The sequence below is a fragment of the Jaculus jaculus genome, chromosome 16 (genome assembly GCF_020740685.1).
Source record: "Jaculus jaculus isolate mJacJac1 chromosome 16, mJacJac1.mat.Y.cur, whole genome shotgun sequence".
In the NCBI taxonomy this organism is placed as follows: domain Eukaryota; kingdom Metazoa; phylum Chordata; class Mammalia; order Rodentia; family Dipodidae; genus Jaculus; species Jaculus jaculus.
In genome coordinates, this window is record NC_059117.1 from 59,921,716 (window position 1) to 59,947,560 (window position 25,845).

At 39.0% G+C, this 25,845-nt stretch overlaps 1 protein-coding gene across 1 annotated transcript in view; it reads right to left on the bottom strand.

The window, feature by feature from the left end:
- The window catches only part of LOC123455270 (zinc finger protein 420-like), an 80,720-nt gene that overhangs the window by 19,211 nt on the left and 35,664 nt on the right, over nucleotides 1–25,845 (bottom strand). The window contains 2 exon segments of the mRNA XM_045135519.1: nucleotides 2,973–3,065; nucleotides 5,664–5,790. Coding sequence (XP_044991454.1) covers nucleotides 2,973–3,065; nucleotides 5,664–5,790 — 220 coding nt within the window.

Consider the following 25,845-nt stretch of genomic DNA (forward strand, 5'->3'; position numbering starts at 1 on the left):
CACTTACTCTCATTTGCATTTCATTGGCTATGTGATTATACTTAAATTCTCCATGTACTAAATAAATGCATTATTCTACTATTGTTTGGTTTGTCAAGGTTAAAACAATATTCTACTTACAATGACATAGGACATAGTTTTTCTTTTGTGTGGCCTTTAACTCTTTCCACTACTACAACATGCACATGTGTGTACATCTGTGTGTGTGTGTTTGCAAATGTGTATTAAAAATGCATGTGTGATGCTAATAGGACAAGCTTCTCTATCAGTCCTTACTGTCCACCTTAGTTGGCAGTGTCTCCAGTGCTATGATATTTGGCCTAAGAACACTGTGGAATACTTAACTTTCTATTGGATTCTGGGCAATCATAACTCAGGTTATCATGCATAAGCAATGAGCACATTTCCCCAGTGAAAAACTTCCAAGCCAATGTTGTGTTTCTTAGTGGCTGAGGACTGGACTATTTTATGCTTCTCTATTATTGGTATCTAATGAAAACAGATGATAAACATGTCTTCAATCAATGTTATTCTGGATGGAGGAGAAGGACAAGAAAACAAAAGTGTGTGTGAAAGTGACAAAAGAAATACAAACCACTCTAAAATGAAAGCAAAGTAATAGTAATTTAAAAGCTTATAATTACAATAAAATTATAAGCTGGAGAGATTGCTCAGTGGTTAAAGGTGCTTGTATGCAAAGCATGATGGCCCACATCAATTGCCCAGTGTACACTACACCCAGATGCACAATGGGGCTTATGTGTATGGAGAACATTTACAGGGGCAAGAGATCCTGGTGTGGTCATTCTCTCTGTCTTTCATTCTCTCTGTCCTTTTCCCTTTCATTCTACTTTCAAATGAATAGAGATAAAAAATAAAACTAATGCCAAACATGGTGGCACATACCATTAATCCCAGCACTTGGGAAGCAGAAGTAGGAGGATCACCATGAATTCAAAACCACTCTAAGACTTCATAGTGAAATTTTAGGTCAGCCTGAGATACAGTGAGTCCCTACCTCAAAAAACCAAAATAAATAAATAAATAAATTCAAACGTAGAAGATATCACAATATAAAATAAAAGTGAAAACAAAATTAATGTAGGAAAAAAGTTGAAAAACAAATAATATTTTAAAAAACTGGAGAAACCTTATATCCCTGCTTACTAACCCTAGAATCACATAGGGGTGGCAGAAACAGTGGTGTTTTAGCTCAAGGCTTATATGGTTAATCTCTTCTCACTGTTAACAGTTGGTGGTGAAAGCTGTCTGATGGATGGGCATATAAACAATGTAAATAGCAAGGCTGAATTCAAATATAAAAATGTGTTTGCATACAGAATGCCACTGGTGACCTCAATGACCTTTTAAAGTGATATACCAAGGAGACTCCTACTCATTACAAAAGCCTCACATTAGCCAACCATGGTAGCTGGTAGAGGACGGCTTTAATCCCAGCACTATGGGAGGAAGAGATAGGAGGATTGCTGTGAGTGTGAGATTAGCCTGGGGCTACACAATGAATTCCAGGTCATCCTGGACTAGATTGAGACCCAACTTCAAAACAACAAAAAAAGGTGCCATATTTGATACACACCTAAGCAAAAGTTAGACAGTGAAAAATTAGAAGAAACCATGACTCTCTTAACTCTTGGCATTAACTACCCAATCAAGAGTTGACCATATGTAGTAAGAGGAAAGATCCACACATATGACTGACCTAGGCTCATAATTTTCAGACCCACATTATAGCTAACATGTAAAGATATCATATATGTCTAGAAGCCAAGCATCTGATCAGTACAAGCTTAAGACTCCCTTTCTTTGTGATCATCAACAAGCAATGTGGTTGATTCTTAACTATGAAGTGTGAGACCACCAATCCCAATATGCCTTAGTCTCTCTAATGCTAAACATGCTCAGTTGAATTTAATTTAACCCTGTCACATTCCACTACTTCTTGTGTCTACCTGCCATACAGAAATATTTCACATGTCCACAGCATCCTTAGATGGTAGCTATTCTTTGATTTCAGGTTTCAAAACTAGGGGTGTCTCCATGTAGCATTCCAAAATATTTTGATAAATGGAATCAACTTTTCTAATGCAAGTGTGATACAGATTGAGTACATAGTCAAACAGAACCAATTCTTTGGAATTCACATTTGCTGGAGACACGTTTCTACTAAAACCAGAGATACTAGTATTTTGGCATAAGAACTCCAAGCTTTCTGGTGTTACCTTGTATTTGTGGCTTTTCATTGTATCCATATGGGAGGGGAGAATGGAATATTTCTCATTTTTCAGTGTCCTGTGACTCAGCTTTCTCTTCAGATATGCCCAAACCTCTTTTTCAATTCTTAGCTGAATTCTTCTCTTTCATATATTTGATAATCCTTTGGTTCCTTTATTAATATTCACATGGAAATAGTGGAAAAGATCTAATCTCTTATCCTGGAATCTTTGATGTTCTTCTCTCACTTTTTTTGTGAATTCCATTGGTGACAACAACTATAACTATGTTAAATAGTCTCTTTGGGTACAGATTTCACACTTTCTATGAATAGTGCAAGCACAACCACCATTATAGAATTGTATACTTAAATACTTTCTTCCTTTAAGGTGTTTGTTGTTAGGATTTTATCACAGCTGTGTAAAAGAAACTAATCATATTAAAGAATACAAAATATGAACAAGTAAGAATTTAGACAAGTATCTAACACAATATTTTATATGATAACCTATAAAGGGAATTAAAATTTAAATGCCTAAGAAAATATTCTCCAATGTCAGAAATGGGGTCATAGATTGACATGGAGAAAGCTTTTTGGAAAGTGCATTAAATATATTTCTGATTAAAAGTAACAGGAGGCTTTGAGACTTGAATAAAAGTTGGTGAATATCACTTAACATGACCATTCCCAATGAGTTCTTCTCTCAAGGACCTCCTTTCTTTTGTATACATTTACTTGCCTGAAAGATACTTAATTGATTTTTCTGCTACCCTCCATGGTGGAAATCCATGTTCCAACTTGAAGATCAAATCTGGTTTGGTCCTACAAATCCCTGTAAATGGAAAATATTGTACAAATTATAGCAATATGTTAAATAATGTGGAATCATGAAAGATAATACCTTAACATCAGGAACTATCCTCTACTAAGTGAACTGCAATATTTTCACAGAGGATTCATACTCATTATGTTCACTAACCTGAATATGGCCTTCCAGTAGCATTAAGTACCATGGCATATAAAGTAATATACATTTTTTTTTTGTTGAGATACAGGCTCACTCTACCTCAGGATGTTCTGTAACTGACTCAATAATTCTAGGCTTTCCTCAAACTTATGGTGATTTTCTTACCTCCATCTGCTGAATTCTGGTATTAAAGGTATATGCCACAATACTCAGCTTAAAACAATGATTAAAAGTAAAATATTAAACACATACAAGATAATAAAGATAGGTGTGCTTTCTGTGTAGCATGAGGCACTGAGAAGACCTAAGATTGCTTAAGTTGAAATCTCTAGATCCCATGTAAAACAGCTCCATGCAGGCAGAATATCAGGGGAGCAGAACACCAAGAATCTTTGGAGGTCTGCAATTTCTGGAGTTAGCTAAAGGTGACTCTAGCTTAAAAGAACAAGATCAGGTTATTACAGTAGAGCAGGACACCTGATGTTCCATTCTAGCCATGACAGGAGAGTGACCACTAGTACAAGAGATTGCATAAGGTTTAGTAAGGGCATATACAGAAGCAATCTGCACAGAAATACCACACACACACACACACACACACACACACACACACACACAGTGAAATACACACAGTACATGCAAAGAACCGAGCAAAAAAAAAAAGAAGTGATTAGTACAGACTATGTTTCACACCAGGGATACATAAATCACTATATAATAATTCACATATATAAAGTACTAAATCTATATAATAAACAATAAAAATCTATATTAATACTGTCCTAAGGGCAAAAAATAACTTAGCAAAATTCATTTTCATCTTCATCACACCCCTCAAAAAAAAGCTTCAGCAATTAAATACCCTTGCTTGCAAAGCTGGCAGACCCAATTTTGAGCTTCCCCAACCAATACTCATGTAAAGATAGACACAAATGTCATACACATGCTTGGACCTTATTCTCTTACACCAGTATAAGGTGAAACTGAAATAATCTGAAGATGGAGGGCCACCTAGTCTGGAACATGCATGGTCTTACATCCATGTGCATGTACACACACATACACACAAATTAATAAATTCAAGTTAACGAAATCTCCATAAAGTGACAGAGAGTATAATGACAAAAATAATGTTAAACAAATCAGACAGCCCCCAGATTAATGACTGAGAAATACTGAAATTATTTCCTCTAAGATCTTCACAAGAACAAGGATGTCCTCTTCTACCTCTTTTGTAAAATGCACTCAGTATTGAAATCTTAGCAATAAAAAATAACCTACTAATACTTTCCCAGTATGTATGAAGCTCTAGGTTCAACTCAACAAGCAAAACAAAACAAAAAAAGAAAAAGAGATAAAGTCTTGCCATAAGATATAAGGGCAATAAATAATTAAAAATTAAAAATAAAGTAATACACATCACAAGGAGGAAGGTATTCTAGAAGAGTGTCATTGTTTGTAGGCCAAATGGCTAGAGAGAGAGAAAAAAAAGATTCTAACAAAAGGAGAAACGGAGCCAGGTGTGGTGATACACTCATTTGCCAACAACACTTGGGAGCCCAAGGTAGGAGAATCACAGTAAATTTGAGGAGAGCCTGGGCTACAAGATGAGTCCTAGGATAACCTAGAGTCAGACCTTGTCTCACAAAGCGGCTCTACTGAACTGCAAGCAATTTTTCCTTACAATCACATCAATGAAATAAAAAATGATGCCATAGTGACCTAGGTTTATGATAATGGAACTGTACTCCCAACATTTCCCAACCAGACTGCCATAAATTACACACTTGAAATTCCAACTGGAAATGTGTAGATAAGAAATAAAACTCAATAGGGTTTTGATTTTTTTTGGAAGTATACATCTTATGATAGAAGCCTTTGTTCTCTAAGTAATACTAATAAGCTCATTCACCACACTGGAAATGAATTTTTTCTATGGGCTATCAAATCCCTCCATAATTAGAAAGATGCTTCTTCACTTGTCCCCACAAAAGTCACTGGATGCAAATGAAATATGTCAGACACAAAAACAAAATCCTGCATATTCCCATTATACTTATCAGTCCATAGTGACTTAATAGAAGTAGAAAATGAAAGAATAAAACAAGTAATTAGAATATGGAAAATGAGTACAAGAAAAGGGATAGAAAGAGGAGGGGTAGAATTAACTGGGTACAACTGGAGAAAGAACTTGTATCCTATGGTCTAGTGGTAAGTAACTATGCAAATGTTAGCAACAAATCATATTTTAAAACAGCTACAATTTTTTAAATGGTCCCCATACAAGTAATACCTGACAGACTCTGAACATTACATATATGGGTACTGCAAATTTACATTGTTCTACAGAATGTGTCAATTTAAAAGTACAATGTGAAAATTACATTCAGCGTAAGTAATGATAAGGATGCTTCTCAACAAAAAAGTAAGTACTACCCATAGTTACAGGGGAATTTAACTCACCCAAGAACACCAGGCTGTGGTAGTTCTCCAGCATCACATCCTTGTAGAGGCTTTGCTGATCAACATCCAGGTCCTGCCACTCTTTCCAGGTGAAGTCCACAGCTACGTCTTCAAATGATACTAAGTCCTGTAATGAGATATTTCTGTTAAATCCAGGACTACAGGGACTTACACAAAGTACTGATTGTTTGTATACTGTATGATGGGAGAAAATACTCAAGACAAATATCTCGCCTGTTTTACTGCAATTCAAGAAAACATGATTAGAAACTTTTTTTAAAATTTTTATTTATTTATTTATTTATTTGAGAGCGACAGACACAGAAAGACAGATAGAGGGAGAGAGAGAGAATGGGTGCGCCAGGGCCTCCAGCCTCTGCAAACGAACTCCAGACGCGTGCGCCCCCTTGTGCTTCTGGCTAACGTGGGACCTGGGGAACCAAACCTCGAACCGGGGTCCTTAGGCTTCACAGGCAAGCGCTTAACCGCTAAGCCATCTCTCCAGCCCTAGAAACTTTTTATGGAATTGAAATACGATGAAAGGGCCTATGTTGAAGCTGATAGAATAACATTGTTACACACTGTATATCCAGAAGATACAAAGCCATGAGTTCAATTCCCAACACTGATAGTAAAACATTAAATCATGGAATCTAAAACCTTAAGGAGCTGGATAATCAATGTAGGGGTTATAATAAATGTGACAGGACTAAAAGGATTCTAAACATATAATGAACACATATTAACTCAGAATCAAATAAGTAATAAATAGCCAGGCATGGTGGCATACACCTTTAATCCCAGCACTCGAGAGGCAGAGGTAGGAGGATCGTTGTGAGTTCAAGGCCACCCTGAGACTACAGAATGAATTCCAGATCACCCCAGGGAAGAGTGAGACCCTACCTTGAAAAACCAAAAAAAAAAAAAAAAAAAAAAGCAATAAATAATGAATCCAAGATTTTTTTTTTAAATTTTTTTTTGTTTATTTTTATTTATTTATTTGAGAACAACAGACAGAGAGAAGGAGGAGGAGAGAGAGAGAGAGAGAATGGGCATGCCAGGGCTTCCAGCCACTGCAAATGAACTCCAGATGCGTGAGCCCCCTTGTGCATCTGGCTAACGTGGGTCCTGGGGAATCAAGCCTTGAACCAGGGTCCTTAGGCTTCACAGGCAAGTGATTAACCACTAAGCCATCTCTCCAGCCCCCAAGGTGGTTTTAACACCACTCTACCATGTTGCATCATGTAACTTCCCTGCAACTTATATTGGAAACCTTCATGAGGACAATGCATTATACATGCTACTCTAATCCAATGAACAAACACAATCTGAAACATCTTGGCTCAAATGCATATTACAAATGTCCGTGTTTATGGAGTAGAATTTTTCTCTTCTCATAGAACCATATTGGTTTACTAAAAGATAATGAGTTTTAAAACCTACTTATTGGCTAGCAAGTTAAAATAGAGATTTTTGAGCAAAGCTATCTTTGGACATGGATAATATTGGACCCAGAAGCAATACGTTGTTATTAGAAAACTTCGGTGCCTGGGTAGGATACCTTCCAGTAACTATTGGACAGGGAGAAGAGTGATGGCACCACAATATTATAGGTTATTGCCAACACTCTTCATTGTTCATCAGAACTAGATGGTAAAACCCTATTGTTGAGGACTCCATATGCTTGGTCTGCAGGACAGTAAGAAATCAAGCTGGAGATAAGCTGGAGGCCTTTTTCCTGTTGGTTAGCTATTGAGATGCTGGAAAGAGCTATGAAGCCAGTTGGGACAGAAAAGTCATCAATGTTTATCAGTTGTCTATCATGCAAGCTCTATTTATGGCTGGCCAACCAGGCCACATGTTTCACCTGGTACAATAGTGTTATATCTGCTATGGGGGAAACCAACTGCTCTCTGATTGGGCTTGAGGCCTGTTCCATAAGAGGGAATTTCCTTCTGGAACTGACAGCACATGGGGCAGTGCTACGTCCACGGCGACCTCGCCTGTGTAGCAAAGATGCCTCTACACTGGAAGAGAGCTGAGGACAGAGGGCCAGCACTCCTCGGAGGGATGCCCCCGGTGACCCCTTGGCAGTCAGCTACTGTCATGGTTCCTGCTGCCTATAAGAAGTCACGACGACCTAATTGCCGGCGCCAGTGGGCTATTTTCTGTGCTTTATTTCTTTTCTGCTTTCTTCTGGTTGTTTGTCAAAGAACAGCTAATTCTACGCTACGCTTACTGGTAATCATGCACACAATCAAAGTACAAGAAACAATTTGAGTATTGAATGTGCCCCTCCTATGATTAGGGCAATGGAGGAAATGTATAACTCTACTAGGAATAAAAAATTAACTCTAGGACAGTTTTTAGATGGTGTAGAGTAGAAACAGCTTATGATGACTAAAGACAATACTGATCCTGAGAAAGTGAAAGTAGAAATGTTGATCGGTAATGTTCATAAGAAGCATGACAGTTCTAAAGAAAAGGAGTTACAAAACTTAGGCATTCCCACCAGGAAACTTCCTGGGGGATATGTTCAGTACTTGATCAAGGGCAGATGGTGGACTCCTAGAGCTGGAATCTACTTAGTTCCACTCCCCTATGAGGGAGGATATGACGAATTCGGTAATAGATGGGTGAATTATAAAGAAAAAAAGAGGCTATGGCATTCTCTTCCATTTATGGAACGCTTAGCAAGGACACGTAAGTCTTGGTGCTTATACTCTAGATAAAAAAGAAAAGAATTCCTAGAAAGCATTAAACCAGCCTTAAAATATTGGTGGTCTTTTGGATAGAAACACTTTTATAATAAATATGAGGATTATATAAATAATCTAATAAGTGGAAAGAGATGGTTCTCTGCTCGGTTTATAAGAAATAAATAACCTATTGTTTACCTTATACCTCTTGCCCCAAGCTTCTATTCATGTAAAGCTGTGGTCAATGGTGCGAGACGTCCTCCTTAAAAAAAACTGGGTACATTTCTTGCCTGATAAATATTACATGGGTGCTTAGAATAAAACAATCCTTAAGAATGTTTAGATTAATGATTTCTGAGATCACTTGTTGGCTTACTAACTTTCCTTGTTCAATCTGTATGAAACCTTCAGTAAATTACAGCAGCATATTCAACTTAGAGTGTGTCTGTCTGTCATTTCCTCGCCGAATCCTCGCTGAATCCCGAGTTCTCCTTGAGCCTTCGCCCTTGTTCTCCCTCGGTCCTGATCTCCCCGAGAGTCAGTCTGTGGCAGGGCAGTACTGGTTGAAGGAGTGAACCAACCAAGTGGAGGACAACAGAGGTGAGGAACGACTGAGAACAAGATATATGATGCATATATTTGAAGTACCATAATAAAAGCCATTAATTTGAATATTAACTTGAATAAATATAGAAATTAAATAAGTTGATATTGAAAAATTTTACATTTTATTAAAAGAGGTCTGGAGAGATGACCCATTGGGTGGTTAAAGGCAAGTGTATGCAAGACTGTGTTCAATTCTCTAGCAACTCACCTAAAGCCTGATGCAGAATGTGACAGAACTATCTGACATTCTGTTTGCAGTGGCAAGAGACCCTGGTGTTCTCCAACACACATGCACTCACACATGCATGCAAATAAAGATTAATTTTAAAAATAAATCTTTGAAAAATATAAAGAAAGATGAGATGGACATGGATTTGTGGTAGAACACTTGTCAAGCATTAATAGAGTCCTGGATTTAAGCCCTACAACAACAAAAGGAAAATTTTAAAAATAAAATTTATTAAATTAAAATTTATTAAAAATAAAATTATCTGGACTTCATATCTTACCACAGAGATTCTTATACATGTTTATTGCTACATTATTCACAATGGCAAGGAAATGGAATCAGCCTTGATGTCCATCAATAGATGAGTGGATAAGCAACATTTCTACATTAAAAAAAAGTGAAACAGCCGGGCGTGGTGGCGCACGCCTTTAATCCCAGCACTCGGGAGGCAGAGGTAGGAGGATCGCCGAGAGTTCAAGGCCACCCTGAGACTACATAGTGAATTCCAGGTCAGCCTGAGCCAGAGTGAGACCCTACCTCAAAAAAAAAAAAAAAAAAAGTGAAACAGCCAGGCGTGGTGGCACATGCCTTTACTCCCAGCACTTGGGAGGCAGAGGTAGGAGGATTTCCATGAGTTCAAGGCCACCCTGAGATGACAGGGTTAATTCCAGGTCAGCCTGGACCAGAGTGAGACCCTACCTCGAAAAAAAAAAAAAGTGAAACAACTTTCTCCCAGAACTGTCTTCATAGTGGTAGTTTGCAATCTTTTTGTATCAGGGGTCCCTACTGGCTATATTTAATTTTGTATTCTGTGGGTTTTTTAAAAATACTGATTAAATAAATATGTTAATTTAAAAAGAAAGGGCTGGAGAGATGGCTTAGTGGTTAAGGTGCATACCTGCAAAGCATAAGGACCTAGGTTTGATTCTCCAGGTCCCATGTAAGCCAGATGCACATGATGGCACATGTATCTTGAATTCATTTTCAGTGGCTAAAGGCCCTGGCATGCCCATTCTCTTTCACTTTCTCTGCCTATCTCTATCTCCCCCTCTGTCTCTAAATAAAAATAAATCTTTAAAAAAATATATATATTGTTCATTTTTATTTATTTATTTGAGAGCGGCAGACAGAGAAAGAGAGAGGGAGGATGGGTGCGCCAGGGCCTCCAGCCACAGCAAACTCCAGATGTATGTGCCCCCTTGTGCATCTGGCTTATGTGGGTCCTGGGTATCAAGCCTCGAACCAGAGTCCTTAGGCTTCACAGGCAAGCGCTTAACCGCTAGGCCATTTCTCCAGCCCTTTTAAAAATATTTTTAAACAAAGAAACTTCTGAGAAAATGGCTCAGCAGATAAAGGAACTTGTTTTCAAAAGCTGCCAGCCCATATTTAATTTCTAAGACACCCACAGAAGGCAGATGCAAAAAAAGAAAAATTTAAAAATCTAGTGTCCATTGGCAGAATCAAGCAAATGTGGAACACCCATACACACATGAAAAATCAATTAATTAAAAAAGGAGTTGGAGAGATGGCTCAGTGGTTAAGACACTTCCTGCAAAGGCTAAAGACTTGGGTTAAATTCTCTATTACCCACATAAAACAAATTGAACAAAGTGGTTCATACAACTGGAAGTTGTTTGCAGTGGATGGAGTCCCTGGAGAGCTCATTCTCATTCTCCTCTCCCATCACTTCATCTCCCTCTGCTTGCAAATAAACAAAAGTGAAGAATTTTTTAAAAGGAAGGGGATGGAGAAATGGCTTAATGGTGATGGTGTTTGCAGGCCAGCCTGCAGACCCAGGTGTGAATCCCCAGTACCCATGTAAAGCAAGATTCACAGGGAGGCACATGCATCTGCAGTTTCTTTGCAGCAGCTGGAGGTCATGGTGTGCCCATTCTCTTAATCTATCTCTCTGCCTCACCCTACTTGAAAATAAATATTTTTTTTAAATTAGAAAGATAATTAGGAAGATAATTAGATAACTTAGTGAAAATTATTAAAAGAAGTGAGGATCAGAGCATGGTGACTCACATCTTTAACTATAGCACTTTGAATGTTGAAGCATGACACTGAGCTACATGCCAGTCTTGGATATATACTGAGAATCAATCACATACATTCATTCATATACTCATACACACTACAAATATATTTATGTATATATAACTATAAATGTCTGAAAATTCCAAAATTTCCTGCAAAAAAAAACTGATACCTAGAAATTTCAATAAATCACATATAAAGCCAAAGATAGTCGGAAAATGAGGCAGCATAGTAAAATGTGGAAGGTCATACAATTATGCAACTGAAATAACTCCTCCCCCCAAAAAACTCAATTATTAAGTATATGCTTTAGAATCAAAATGACTACATAGTAGACAATCAGTAGACCCTGAAAGTTCAAATCATTTCCTTTCCTCAATGTATAGTTACACTGTTCTAAAGCTTTAGGTCCCTTTAGGAATGGATGGCAGAAATATTAAGAATAATTTTTAGTAGTGTATCATGGTGCTTGTTCCCCACCACTGAAGGGGTTCAAGGCCTATTAACTGCCTGGTATCATGACAATAAGTGAAGGACCATTGCTCCCTCTTGTTATTATTTAAGGGAGTCTTTCATTCATTTGCACTGGAATTGTTCTGTTTATACAGATCAAGTAAGGGTTTAGTGGATTTCTACCAATTTAGCTTCTGGAAACAGTGACTAATGACCCTATAGGTGTAGGAAATCAGGCCAGTCTGATTTCTTTGCCTCTGCTATCCACTACAATCAGTATACAACTGAGGATTTGGCAGTTAAATACTTACATATGATTCTTACTACTCTAGGGTCCTTTTACATCCATTGCATTTAAGTTTTCAAAGTGACAGACTACAGCTCCCATTGTGAATCCTGCATACAGGGAAGAGCAAGACAGAGCTCTTTGAGGATCCTGAGACCTGCCACCCTTTAAACCTTTAAACTTTAGTAAGATGACATCAGAACTTCTGTATTATCTCCTGCTCCAGTTACCTATGTCTTTGATCTCTGAAAGCAGCCTGCTAAGACACACAAGGTTAGGAAGGCTCCTGAAAAACTCCCATATCTCCATGTGGCCTCTCAGGAAGTTCCCATCCTGGATCCATGTAGCATGGCTAGAGAGAAAAAAAAAATCTACTATTGTTGTTTGGCAAAAAAAAGAATATATTATGTCTAGCAACTTGTTCTGTAAATATTCATGTTTCTGCCCACATATTAATGCTACTCTCTTTTGAGTCAAGAGACTTCCCTTTCCTGATGGTGCTGACCAGTGACAGGATTCAAAACTCCTAAGAGTAGTGATACTGGAATGTTCAGTGCTGAGACCACTGTCACATCCTACAAGTCTCAGGGATCATTGTAGAAGAGATGGCAGAAAGACTGTAAAAGCCAAAGAGAGGGGAGGAAGGGAATATGGCCTTCCACACAAAATGGGTATTGCATTCATGACCTCACAGTATCTGAGGCTACCTATAAAAGACAGGCAGAATATGAGAGCAAATAGATAAGGACATCAAAATAGGAGGATTCACTGGAAAGTAGGGGTTCAATGAAGAGGGGGAACCAACCAAAGGTGGTAGAAGGGGAATATGATAAGGATACATTGGGAATATGGATGCAGATTATCATTATAAAGTTAAAAAAAAACAAACAAGCAAAAGAAGCAGAAAAAATTGACCATGGATAGTTATGGGGAAAAAAAAGCACTATTAGAAAATATAAACTGTGGAAAATAACCAATAAAAATTAATGAATTTAAAAATTCAACAGTCAGATCTGGAGCTCCTGCCAAGATAGGAATGACTAATGTTGGGGCTTGAACTTTGGTCTACAGAGAAGATAAAGAAGCTTCCCACTGTCCCAGCCAGCTTCTGGGCTACTGCTAGGTGGTGTTAAGCCATCTCCACTTCTTCATTTTCCCGAGGAGACAGCTCCTGTATTCTCCAAGATCCTCACAGCTACTTATTATATTATCCCCTCACCTTCTGGCTGACACTCCTTATTAAAAGGCCCCTCCTACACAGGGCCTCAGCCATGATGGAGAACTCACATTTCCCTTACCTGAGCTGCCATTCACACCCGTATTTTGAAACCCACTGTACATCTGACCCTGACTGTTAGATTAGGATCAGAAGTACTTGTCTACATAAGATACAAACCAATGTTTTCTCAAAGATGAATGGGCAAGCAAGAGCAAAGACCAGTCACAGAGAGACCCATGACCATTCAAAGTGGTTTTGCAATTCTCTGAGGCCTGGGCAGGAAGCTGTCTACATTTTATGTAGGGATGCATTAAGACACACAGGCTTCTGGTTACAAGGACGGTAAACATGGCAACACTATTGTCCAGGCACTCTCTCTTGACTCCTTTTATACACTGGGGTGAGAGGCTCCTAGCCCAGAGGCCCACTGAATCCTAAAGCTGAAAGTAAGATTTCATGTGCACATTTTGCTGAGAACACATTGCTTTCTAGGAGCTCCCCAAGGTGCTAGAGGACACTGACCTCCGCTGAGCTGGCTTCCTCCTGCTTCTCTGTGCTGGGGCCTGTTCCTAGGAGAGACACTACATGGCGCGAAGGAGGGCTACAGAGATGCCCAATGGGCATCATATGCTGCCCACACTGAATGTGCATAAAACTTCAGGCTTCAGGTAACTGTCTCACTTCCTGTAGTCGATTGTTTGGACAATCCAGAAAAACTGGTATCATTAGGCATGCATTCCAAACAGAAAGGTGGTTAGCTGCCAAGATAGCAGAACTCAGGAAGGACCCAGCTGGGATGGACTCTGTTCTGTAGACATTTAATAATAAGTCTTAATATTAGTGGCTTAAATGAACCATCTAAATGATATAAGTTTGCAGACTGGGTTCAAAACAGGATCCTTCTACTTCTTGCCTCCAAGAAATGCACCTTTCCATAAAAGATGGATACTATCTTAGGATGAAAGGTTATTAAACAGTATTTCAAATAAATGAGCCTAGAAAACAAGCAGGTGTTGCTACATTACTATCTGATAGGGTAGGCTTCAAACCAACATTACTTAGAAAAGATAAAGAAGATCAATTTATATTGATTGAAGGAACACTCCAACAGGAGGACATTACAATCCTAAACATATATACACCTAACATGATGGCTCCCAATTTCATGAAATAAAACTAATAGAATTAAGTTCAAAGATAACCCAAACACAGTAGTACTAGGTAATTTCAACACCCCACTCTCAATTGAAACGTCACCCTGGCAAAAAAATAAACAAAGAAGTATCTGGATTAAAAGAGGTCACAGCACAAATAGACCTAACAGCTAAAAAACATTTTATGAAAATGCTGCAGAATACACAATTTTTTAAAGCAACATATGGAACATTCTCTAAAATACACCATATATTAGGACACAAAGCAAACCTTAACAAATACGGGAACACTGAAGTAACTCCTTCCACTCTGTCTGATAGGAATGAGATTAAGCTACAAATCAACAGAAAAATAAAAGGCTATAAAGCATATACAAAATCATGGGAACTAAACAATACACTATAATTGATGAATGGTTCAATGAAAAACATCTAGAACGAAATAAAAAATTTCATAGAATCAAATGATAATTAGAAGACAACATCACAAAACTTTTGGGACAAAATGAAGGCAGTCCTAAGAGGGAAAGATTAGGGCAGGAATTAATGAAATAGAAACCAAAAAAGAAAAAAATTAATAAAAAGAATCAATGAAACAAAGTTTGCTCATTGAAAGGGTACACAAGATAGATAAGCCCTTAGCAAATATGATGAGAAGAGAGAAGGGACACAAGTTAATAAAATTAGAGATGAAAAAGGCACCATTAAAACAGATACCAAAGAAATTCAGAAAATCATAAGGACATACTTTACAAACATATACTCCACTAAGTTTGAAAATCTGAAAGAAATGGGTGATTTTTCTTGATTTATATGACCTACCAAAATTAAATCAAGGTAAGATTATCTACTTAAATTGAGCTGTAACAAGTATGAAGATCCAAGAAGTTATAAAAAAAAAAAATCTGCCAACTATAAAAGTCCAGACCCAGATGAATTCACCAGTAAAGTTTCCCAGACCTTTATGGAAGAACTAACACCAATGCTTATTAAACTTTCCCATAAAATACAAAAGGAAAGAATTCTACCAAATTCCTTTTCTGAAGCCAGCATCACGCTGATACCAAAACAAGACAAAGACAGAACAAAAAAAGAAAATTACAGACAAATCTCCCTTGTGAATATAGATGCAAAAATTCTCAACACGATATTGGCAAACAGAATACAAATACATATCAGAAAGATTATTCACCCAACCAAGTACTTTTTATCCCAAAAATGCAGGGATGATACACCATACGTAAATTGGTCAATGTAATACACTATATAAATGGACTGAAGGACAAAAATCACATGCACATCTCACTAGATAAAGAAAAGGCTTTAGACAAAATGTAACAACCCTTCATGATAAAAGTCCTGCAGAAACTGGGAAAAGAAGGAACATATCTAAACAAAATAAAGGCTATTTATGATAAAACTGCAGCCAACATAATATTAAATAGAGAAAAACTTGAAGCTTTACTCCTAAAATCAGTAACTAGACAAGGGTGTCCATTGTCCCCATTTTAATTTAATATAGTACTGGAAGTCTTATTTATAGTAGTAAGGCAAGACATACACATAAAAGGGAAACAAATTGGAAAGACATGAAATTATCATTATTTGTAGATGATATGTTTCTATACATAAAGGACCCTAAAGACACCACCAGCAAACAGGTAGAGCTGATAAACACTTTTAGCAATGTAGCTGGATACAAAATAAACACACAGAAATCAGTAGCTTTCTTATACAGTTACAATAAGTATGCTGAGGATGAAATCCAGGAATCCCTGGCATTCAAAATTGCCTCAAATAAATAAATAAGTAAATAAATAAATAAATAAAAACTACCTTGGAATTAAACCTAACCAAGGACAGGAAGGATCTCTACAATGAAAACGTTGAAACACTCAAGACAGAAATTGCAGAAAAGACACTAGGAAATAAAAAGACATCCCATGTTCCTTGGATAGGAAGAATCAATATTGTGACAATGACAAATCTTACCAGAGACAATCTACAGTTAATGCAATCCCCATCAAAATTCCAATGGCATTCTTCAGGAAATAGGAAAAATAAACCTCAAATTCATTTGGAAACACAAAAAAACCTCAAATAGCCAAAATAATTTTGAGTAGCAAAAATAAGACAAAGACAAACCAAAGAGAGAGAGAATATCCTAGGCATGATGGCTCTTGTGTTTAGTCCCACCATTAAGGAGGGTAGTCTAGAGGATAAGTACCAGGTGAGTATGGAAAAAGGAGAGGACGGGAGGTTTGTTGGTAGGAAAAACAAAGAGAGGGATGAAGGATGTGAAGAAAGGAAAACAGAACGGAAGAGAGGAAGAGAGAAAAGGAAAAGAGAGAAACAAAAAGAGATAAAGAAGACTAGAAAGATGGTTCATTGGTTATGCACAAGCACTAGAGCCAGAGTGCCTGAAACCGCAGAGTTAGAATCATGAGATTGCACATAAACACCAGGGCTTGGTCATGAGCACTATATCCCCAGTCCTGCAAATGAGTGGGGAGACTATGGGAAGGAAAGACCATGGAATCTCCCAGGGAAGTGAAAAACAGCATGCTCCAGTGTCGGAAAACTTCCAGGCTGGAGAGATGGCTTATCAGTTAAGGCACTTGACTGCAAAGCCAAAGTACCCAGGTTCAATTCACCAGGACCTACATAAGCCAGGTACACAAGGTGGTACATGCATCTGGAGGTGTTTTCTTTAACAGGTGGAGGCCCTAGCATGTCCATTGTCATTCTCTCACTCTTTCCCTTTCTCTTAAATAAATAAAAGTAAAATATTTGCCTCAGCAGGTGGGGTCCTGGTGGAGGCGGAGGTGTGTTACTGGGGTAGATCCTAAGTCCACTATGGTCTTCCAAACATGATTGAACTATGGCTATTCTATTTCTCTCTCTGCTGTGAATATATGATGAAGTGAGCCAGCTTCTTCTGCCACAATGAAGCTGTACCTGGAATCTGTGCCCTAAAATAAGCTGGGTTTTTTTTTGTTTGTTTTGTTGTTGTTGGGTGCTTTGTCTTAGCAAGGAGAAGGTAACTTCTCTTCACTCAGCTCTCTGCAAACTTCACTCTTTCCTGATAAGTGGCTTTCAGTCTCAGATTGCCTCTTCTCTCAGAATCCTTTCCTTGAACTGTTCTCCAACAGAACCTCACATGCTCTCTCAGTTACTGAAATCCTCTCATAGGCGATCAGCCCCTATAGGTACTGGCCTCTAACCCTCATTCCCTAGTCTCACATTTTCCTTAATTTCACCACCTCTTCCCTCACACATGTAAGGCCTCCCTTCCTTTCTCATACAGTTCCTCCTTCCACAGGCCCTTCAGTCCCTCAGCCATCCTCATATATGGTGGACCATAATTTACCCACACTGCTCCCATCCTATTAGAACCCTGTGGGCTGAATGAAGACCCAGTCTTCTAGAACTTGTGATTATCAAGCCACTTGCCTATGTGCTCCATGGTGACAGGTTATGGCATCAGTTTAACATTCTATACAGCAACCCAAGCTCCATTTCCCACTAATCTTATAGGTCTCAGGGTCCAGAGGGAGGGCTGGTGACTGTAAAACAGCCCTGGCCTCTCCAAAGCAATTCCTTACGCTTGGTATGCTGCAGTTCACCACGTTGGCCAGGAGGAGGCAACATCTCTCCAGTCTCCAGGAGAAGAAAAAGACTAAGATGCCATGGAGAGAAAGTGAATGGGAATGAACTCAAGACACAAGCCATGCCAAGTTAAGTGCTCTATCCCTCAAATTTATACAACTGGTTGCTGTTAACTTGACAGAGTTTCACTAAGTGCCCAGTTTTGGCCTTTAAATATTTCTGTTCACCAAGCTGGTCTGAAGCTTATGGTCCTCCCTCCTGCCTTACATCCTAAGTGGCTGGGATTAAAGGTCTGGCCCTCAATTCCTGCTTTAGGAGTAAAGCAGAACCCAGCCCCCCTCCAGTATTTCACCTTAGCAGCACACTGAAAGAGGACATTTGCACAAAAAAGGAGGCAAGAAGAGGGAGGCCTGTGAGCACACCCGGTGAGGTCTCAACCAGCAAAAAGTACTTTTCCAAACCAGGGATCCACACTGATGTTTACTATGTAACAGGCCAGAGAAGTAAGAGAGACAGAGTCAGATGGAAGGAATAAAACAGGACAGGTAGCTAGCTGGAGACTGGTAGTTCATGGGTATGTTTAAGTACTTGGAAGGCAGAGGTCAGAGGATCATTGCAAGCTTCAGGCAAGCCTTGGCTATACAGTGAGACACTTCCAGAAAAGGGAAAAGAAAAACAGGGAAAAGATGGAGGGACAAATTTTCAGAGACAAGAGGACACATAGCAAACTAGAGATAATATGTCTCTTGGGAAGTTTAGGAGTACATGCCTAATTCCTCTGCCCCTGAATATCCAAAGTCTTCCTCTAGACTGTCACTCAGTGAAAAGGATTCAACCCCAGCAGCAGTGCACATGGAAAACCAGGAAAGCCCTAAGTGTTAGGCCTGTGCATCAGGGAGAAGACTGGAAGAGACTTCTACCCTGCTGCCCAAGCGCCAATGCTTCTGCATCATTCCCAAAGCCAGCTGGATTTGTTCTGCAGTAGCCAGGCCTACCCAGGTGTGGAAGGTGAAATGGGAGAGCAGAGGGAGCCAAAACTCACTGCCTGGCTTTGAGCTCCAACCATGTCCTCCTGAGTTATCTTAATGTGTCTCCATGTCTCTCGTGTTTTGCACACCTGTCTCCAATGCTCTTTTCCTCAATGAATGTCTGATTTTAAAGGACCCACTTCACTTTGAGCTCTGAGGCTTCCAGTGTGTGTGGTGGGAGACATATTCAGCACTCTACTACTGCCTGCTCAGATCAATGTAAGTCCCAAGGTAATATATATACCCAGGGACTTACCTAACAGAGGGCATGCCTAAATAAAGCCACCCAGTAAGAAAGTACATCATATCTGGATTCCAATTCATGTCTTAGTGAACCTAGGGCCACAGGGAAACTCATCCTTGGGAAGAAATGGTGGTGAGAGACCCACAATGACTGGAGAGACCACAGGAAGTATCACTCACATATGCTCACATGCCTGGAGTTCCAATGGCAGATAGTCCCAGAGATCCAGACACAGACAAATCAGTCACTGATAGACAAATAGACACACAAGACCGGAGGCTCAGGAGGAACTCCTGAGGTGGGCGTGGCACTAGGAACCTGGTTGCTGAATCCCTATGGACTGGGAAGCCAGCAAGTATACAAGGTATACTTGCATACCAGAGTATACAAAGGAGACATACCCAGGAGAGGTCAGGAGTGCAATTACAATTATGCAGCACACATGTAAAGCTGGGTACAAAGTGGCTGATACATCTGTGATCCCAATATACCTACCACAAAGGGGGTGGAACTGGTAGAATGTGAAGGTCTTGAGCCACCTAGTTTGACATTCCTTTGCAGTGGAAGAGACACAAGACCTCTTCTCAAAGGAGGAGTTACACAGACATTTCAAAGTGTTTCTCTTACCTCCACATGTGCACTGTGGCATGTGTGCATGCTTTTACACACACACACACACACACACACTCACAAATTTCTTTTTCAAATAAAGACCTTTAATTTTCTCACGGTGCCGTTTTATTGTTTCTTCCATAATAGTCATATATGCAAGAAATTTCACAAGAACAATGTCAGCAAGCTCTTATGTGGACAACAAATTCTTCACAAGTCAATGGGCTCTTCCCTTTTGTAAGGCTGTGGCTGAAGGCTCTTCAGCTATTATTTTCAATGCTTGAAGTTTCCAGTATTTACCATACATTTCTTTTTATCTGGTTAATTGGGTCGATATGGAAGGGGGAAAGTGTGACCCAAGTGTCTATATATGCATCTGTCCAACTTCTCAAACACTCTGTCTTTATCTACATGATACTACTTCAAGTCTTTAACATAATCTTTGACATCGTTAACAAATTTGGTGAACAACTTCCAGTGATTTTGAAAGACACAACTTGGGAAAAACTTACTGATGAATTGATTGATGTTCTTCCCAGTGATGACAGGAACCCAGTTCTTGAAGAACTCTTGAATTAGCTGTTTGAATTCCTCTATCCTAACATGGTTCACTATATGGAAGGGGCTGACAGGTTCTCACTGAGCATATTCCACCACACCAGAACAAACCTTTCTGAAAGTGGGACCTACCTGCCAAACAATTCAGTACTGCCCTTCTGGTAATTTCCATTTTTTCTGAATTCTTTCTCTCTTTTAATTTTGTCTTCAAGGTCGGGTTTCACTCTAGCCCAGGCTGACATGGAATTCACTATGTATTCTCTGGGTGACCTTGAACTCATGGTGATCCTCCTACTTCTGCCACCCAAGTGCTGGGATTAAAGGTGTGTGCCACCAGGCCTGGATAATTTTAAATTTTTTTAACATACCCCATGGTAATACCCTCCCTCTTCCCCCCACTTTCCCCTTTGAAATCCACTTTCCATCATAGCACTGCCCCTCCCTCTCAGTCTTTTATTTTGATGTCATGATCGTTTCTTCCTCTTATGATGGTCTTGTGTAGGTCGTGTCAGGCACTGTGAGGTCCTGGATATCCAGGCCACTTTGTGTCTGGAGGAGCATGATATAAGGAGTCCTACCCTTCCTTTGGCTCTTACATTCTGCCAACTCTTCCACAATGGACCCTGAGCCATGAAAGGTGTGATTAAGATACTTCAGTGCTAAGCACTCCTGTCACTTCTTTTCAGCACCATGGTGCCTTCTGAGTCATTCCAAGGTCACTGCCCTCTGAAAATAGAAAATTCTCTAACGAAAAATGACAGTAACAATAATATAGGTGTATGAACAATAAGAAAAGTGCTTACTGGCCAGTTTGATGAGCATAGTATATACATCTGGCCTGAGAGCAGCAGACACCCTTAGGGCTCATGACTACCCTTGTTGTATGTTTTCAATATCTGGGATGTATTCCCTCCCATGGAGCAGGCTTCCAGTCCAATTACAGGGCAGACATGCCACTATTGCACCCAATGGCTCATTTGGCCTAGCTGGGCAAATATAAGGCTTGCAGTGTCTACTGTTGGATATCTATACTGGTGATCTCTCTCTCCCATTAAAATGTATGCCGTGTTGCTTTTTCTACCTTTCTGTCAGCTAGTCTAGATGGAGGAGGTTTTCAGCTCAGCTCCAGCAGGGTTTCTCAGGAAACGTGCAGCCCAAGTATGCAGAGTCTTCAGTAATTGTGTCTTACCATCTATTCCTGGAGGGAAACCAAGGGCCTTGGCAATGGCCTGTAATGTTTTGGGGGAATCAGGGACGATCCTGGCCAACAACACAATTGGAGGTATCTCATTCCTAGAATTGAAAAATTTCTAGTAACAATGTAGGGTTCCTATGTGTCCAATAAAGTAGGTTTCCCTGACTTATTTATATCCTCTTAGATTTTGTTTGTTTGTTTTTGTTTTTCGAGTCTCACTCTGGTCCAGGCTGACCTGGAATTAACTCTTGTCATCTCAGGGTGGCCTTGAACTCATGGCAATCCTCCTACCTCTGCCTCCCGAATGCTGGGATTAAAGGCATGCGCCACCACGCCCGGCTTTATATCCTCTTAGATTTTGATTAGCCCTCCCTCTATCCTTCCTTTAATTTCTTCCCCTGACCTCATTCAGGCCTTTTCACCCCCCATTAATCTACTTACTTATATACAATGCCATCATATTAAGTCCCTCCCTCCCCCTTTCTATTCCCATTATATCTCATTTCTAGCTTCCTGGCCTATGTGACTGAATATTCTTCTTACACAGATGTCCAGTCATTTGTAGCTAGGATCCACATGAGAGAGAACATGCAACATTTGGCTTTCTGGGCCTGGGTTGCCTCATTTAGTATAATCCTTTCAAGATCCATCTATTTTTATTTATTTATTAAGTATAAACTTTGTGTGGATACATCATGTGTTGGTACCATCATTTCCCTTCTCTGTGGCCCCATTCCACTGAAGGTCTCCTCAGTGGGATTGCTAGTGTTCACCATTTTCCTACAAATTTCATAACTTCATTTTTCTTTATTGTTTAGTAGAACTCCATTGTGTAAATGTGCCACATCTTCCTTGTCCACTCATCAGTTGAAGGGCATCTAGACATTTTCTAGCTATTGTTAATAGAGGGGCAATAAACATGGTTGGGCAAGTATCTGTGCAGTGGTGAGATGAGTCATTAGATATATGCCAAGGAGTGTTATAGCTCAGTCATATGGTAGATCTACTTTTAGCTGTCTTAGGAACCTCCACACTGATTTCCACAATGGCAAGAACAGTTTGCATTCCCACCAATAGTGTAGAAGGGTTCCTCTTTTTCCACACCCTCGCCAACATTAATGGTCATTTGTTTTCATGATGCTAGCCAATCTGACAGTAGTGAAATGGAATCTCAATGTAGTTTTAATCTGCATTTCCCTGATGACTAGGGATATTGAACATTATTTTTAGATGTTTACATGCCACGTGTTTCTTCTTTTGAGAACTCTCTATATAGTTCCATAAACCATTTTTAAACTGGATTGTTTGTTATTATTTAATTTTTTGAGTTCTTTGTATGCCCTAGATCTTAATCCTCTGTCAGATGTATAGATGGCAAAGATTTTCTCCCATTTTTTAGGTTGCCTCTTTGCTCTAATCACAGTGTCTTTTGCCATATAAATTTTTTGTGATGTCATGAGGTCCCAGTGGTTGATCTGTGGTTTTGTTGCCTGAGCAATTGGGTTTATATTCAGAAAGTCCTTGCCAAGACCAATACGTTGAAGGATTTCCCCTACTTTTTCATCTAGCAGCTTCAGAGTCTCAGGTGTGATATTAAGATCTTTGATCCATTTCAACTTAATTCTTGTGCATGGAGAGGGATTAGGATCTATTTTCATCCTTCCACAAATACATATCTAGTTTTCCCAGTAGCATTTGCTGAAGAGGCTGTCTTTTCTCCAATGAGCATTTTTGTTGAAGATCAGGGGTCTATACCTACATGGACTTAGGTCTGGGTCATCTATTCTGTTCCATTAATCTACATCTGTTTTTGTGCCAGTATCATGCTGTTTTTTGTTTCTATGGCTCTGTAGTATAGGTTAAAATCAGGTATGGTGATACCACCAGCCTTATTTTTGTTGCTCAGTATTGCTTTAGATATTCGAGATTTTTTTTGTGATTCCAAATGAATTTTTGGATTTTTTTTTTCTATTTCTGTGAATGCCACTGGAATTTTAATGGGGATTGCACTAAATGTGTAGATTGCTTTTGGTAAGATTACCATTTTAACAACATTGATTCTTCCTATCCAAGAACAAGGGATATCTTTCCATTTCCAAGTATCTTCTGCAATTTCTTGCCTGACTGCTTTAAAGTTTTCATTGTAGAGATCCTTCACTTCCTTGGCTCAGTTTATCCCAAAGTACTTTATTTATTTACTTTTTTGATGCAGTTGTGAAAGGGAGTGATTCTCTGATTTCATCCCCTATGTGTTTGTTAGCATATAAGAAGGCTACAGATTTTTGTGTGCTTATTTTGTATCTTGCTACATGGCTATATGTGTTTATCAGCTCTAACAGTTTGCTGATAGTCTTTCAGGTCATTTATGTACAGACTCTTCTCTTCCTTTCCAATTTGTACCCTTTTATGTGTGTCTCTTACCTTATTGATGGCTAGGATTCCCAGTACTATATTAGATGAAAGTGGGGACAGTGGACACCTTTGTCTTGTTCCTGATTGTAGTGGAAAAGCTGCAAGTTTTTCTCCATTTAGTATTATGTTGGCTGTAGGCTTGTCATAAATAGACTTCATTATGTAGAGATATGTTCCTTCTATCCCAGTCTCTGTAGGACTTTTATCATGATAGGATGTTGGATTTTATTGAATGTTTTTTTCTGCATCTAATGAGATGATCATGTGATTTTTGTCCTTCAGTCCATTTCGGTAATGTAATACATTTATCAATATGCATATGTTGAACCATCCCTGCATCTCTGGGATAAAGCCTACTTGGTTGGGATGAATGATCTTTCTGATATATTCTTGTATTGTTTGCCAATATTTTGTTGAGAATTTTTGCATCTAAGTTCATGAGGGAGATTGGCATGTAATTTTGTTGTTGTTGTCTTATTTATCTGTATTTATTTTAGGTCCATTTGTTCTATGGCCTCATTCAAACCAGTTGTATCTCTGTTTATTTTTTGCCTGGATGACTGTCAATTGATGACAGTGAGGTGTTGAAGTCACCCACTACAACTGTGTTTGGTGTTATCTGTGACCTTAGTTCTAATAAATTTTGATGAAGTTGGAAGCCCCATGTTAGGTGCATATATGTTTAGGATTGTAATGTCCTCATGTTGGAGTGTGCCTTAAATCAATATAAAGTGACCTTTCTTATCTTTCTTAACCAATGTTGGACTGAAGTCTGCTTTGTCAGATATTAGGATAGCAACCACTACTTGTCTTCTAGGCACATTTGCCTGAAACACCATTTTCCAACCTTTCACCCTAAGATAGTGTCCATTTTCTGTAGAAAGGTGAGTTTCTTGGAGGCAACAAATTGAAGGATCTTACTTTTTGTTTGTTGGTTGGTTTTTGAGGTAGGGTCTCACTTTGGCTCAGGCTGACCTGGAATTCACTATGTAGTCTCAGGGTAGTCTTGAACTCACAGTGATCCTCCTACCTCTGCCTCCCGAGTGCTGGGATTAAAGGCATGCGCCACCATGCATGGTTGGAGCCTACTTTTTAACCCAATCTGCAAACCGATTTCTTTTGGTTGGGGCATTGAAGCCATTAAGTTATTTTTGAAGCCAGTGGTGCACACCTTTAATAACAGCACTCAAAAGACAGAGATAGGACGATTGCCATGAGTTCGAGGCCACCCTGAGACTCCATAGCGAATTCCAGGTCAGCCTGAGCCAAAGTGAGACCCTACCTCAAAAAACAAAACAAAACCCAAAGTTATTTTTGAAAAGTGCATTTATTTTTGCCATTTTTCTTGTTTTGTAGTTCTTCCAGTTTTTTTTTTTTTTTAAATCTTTGCTCTCTTGTATTGACTAGTATTTCAGTATGGTTTGTTTTTTCTAGGTTCCTTGTATGTGTGCTTTTCTTTCTCTTCAGCATAGAAGATCCTTTCAAGTATTTTCTGTAGAGCTGGTTTTGTTTTCAAATATTCCTTTAGCCTGCTTTTGTTGTAGAACGTCCTCATTTCTCCATCTATGTGAATGGATAGCTCTGCAGGACAAAGAAACCTTGGCTGACAGTTATCTTTCTCAGAACTTGGAATACATCATTCCAAGCCCGTCTAGCTTTTAAAATTTGTGTTGAGTAATCTGCTATGATCCTGATGGGCTTGCCTTTGTATGTAACATGGTTTTTCTCTCTAACCACTTTCAATATATTTTCTTTGTTTTGTAACTTTCGTATTTTAATTACAATATGGCGAGGAGAGGTTCTTCCCAGGTTTTGTCTGTTTAGTGTTCTAGAGGCTT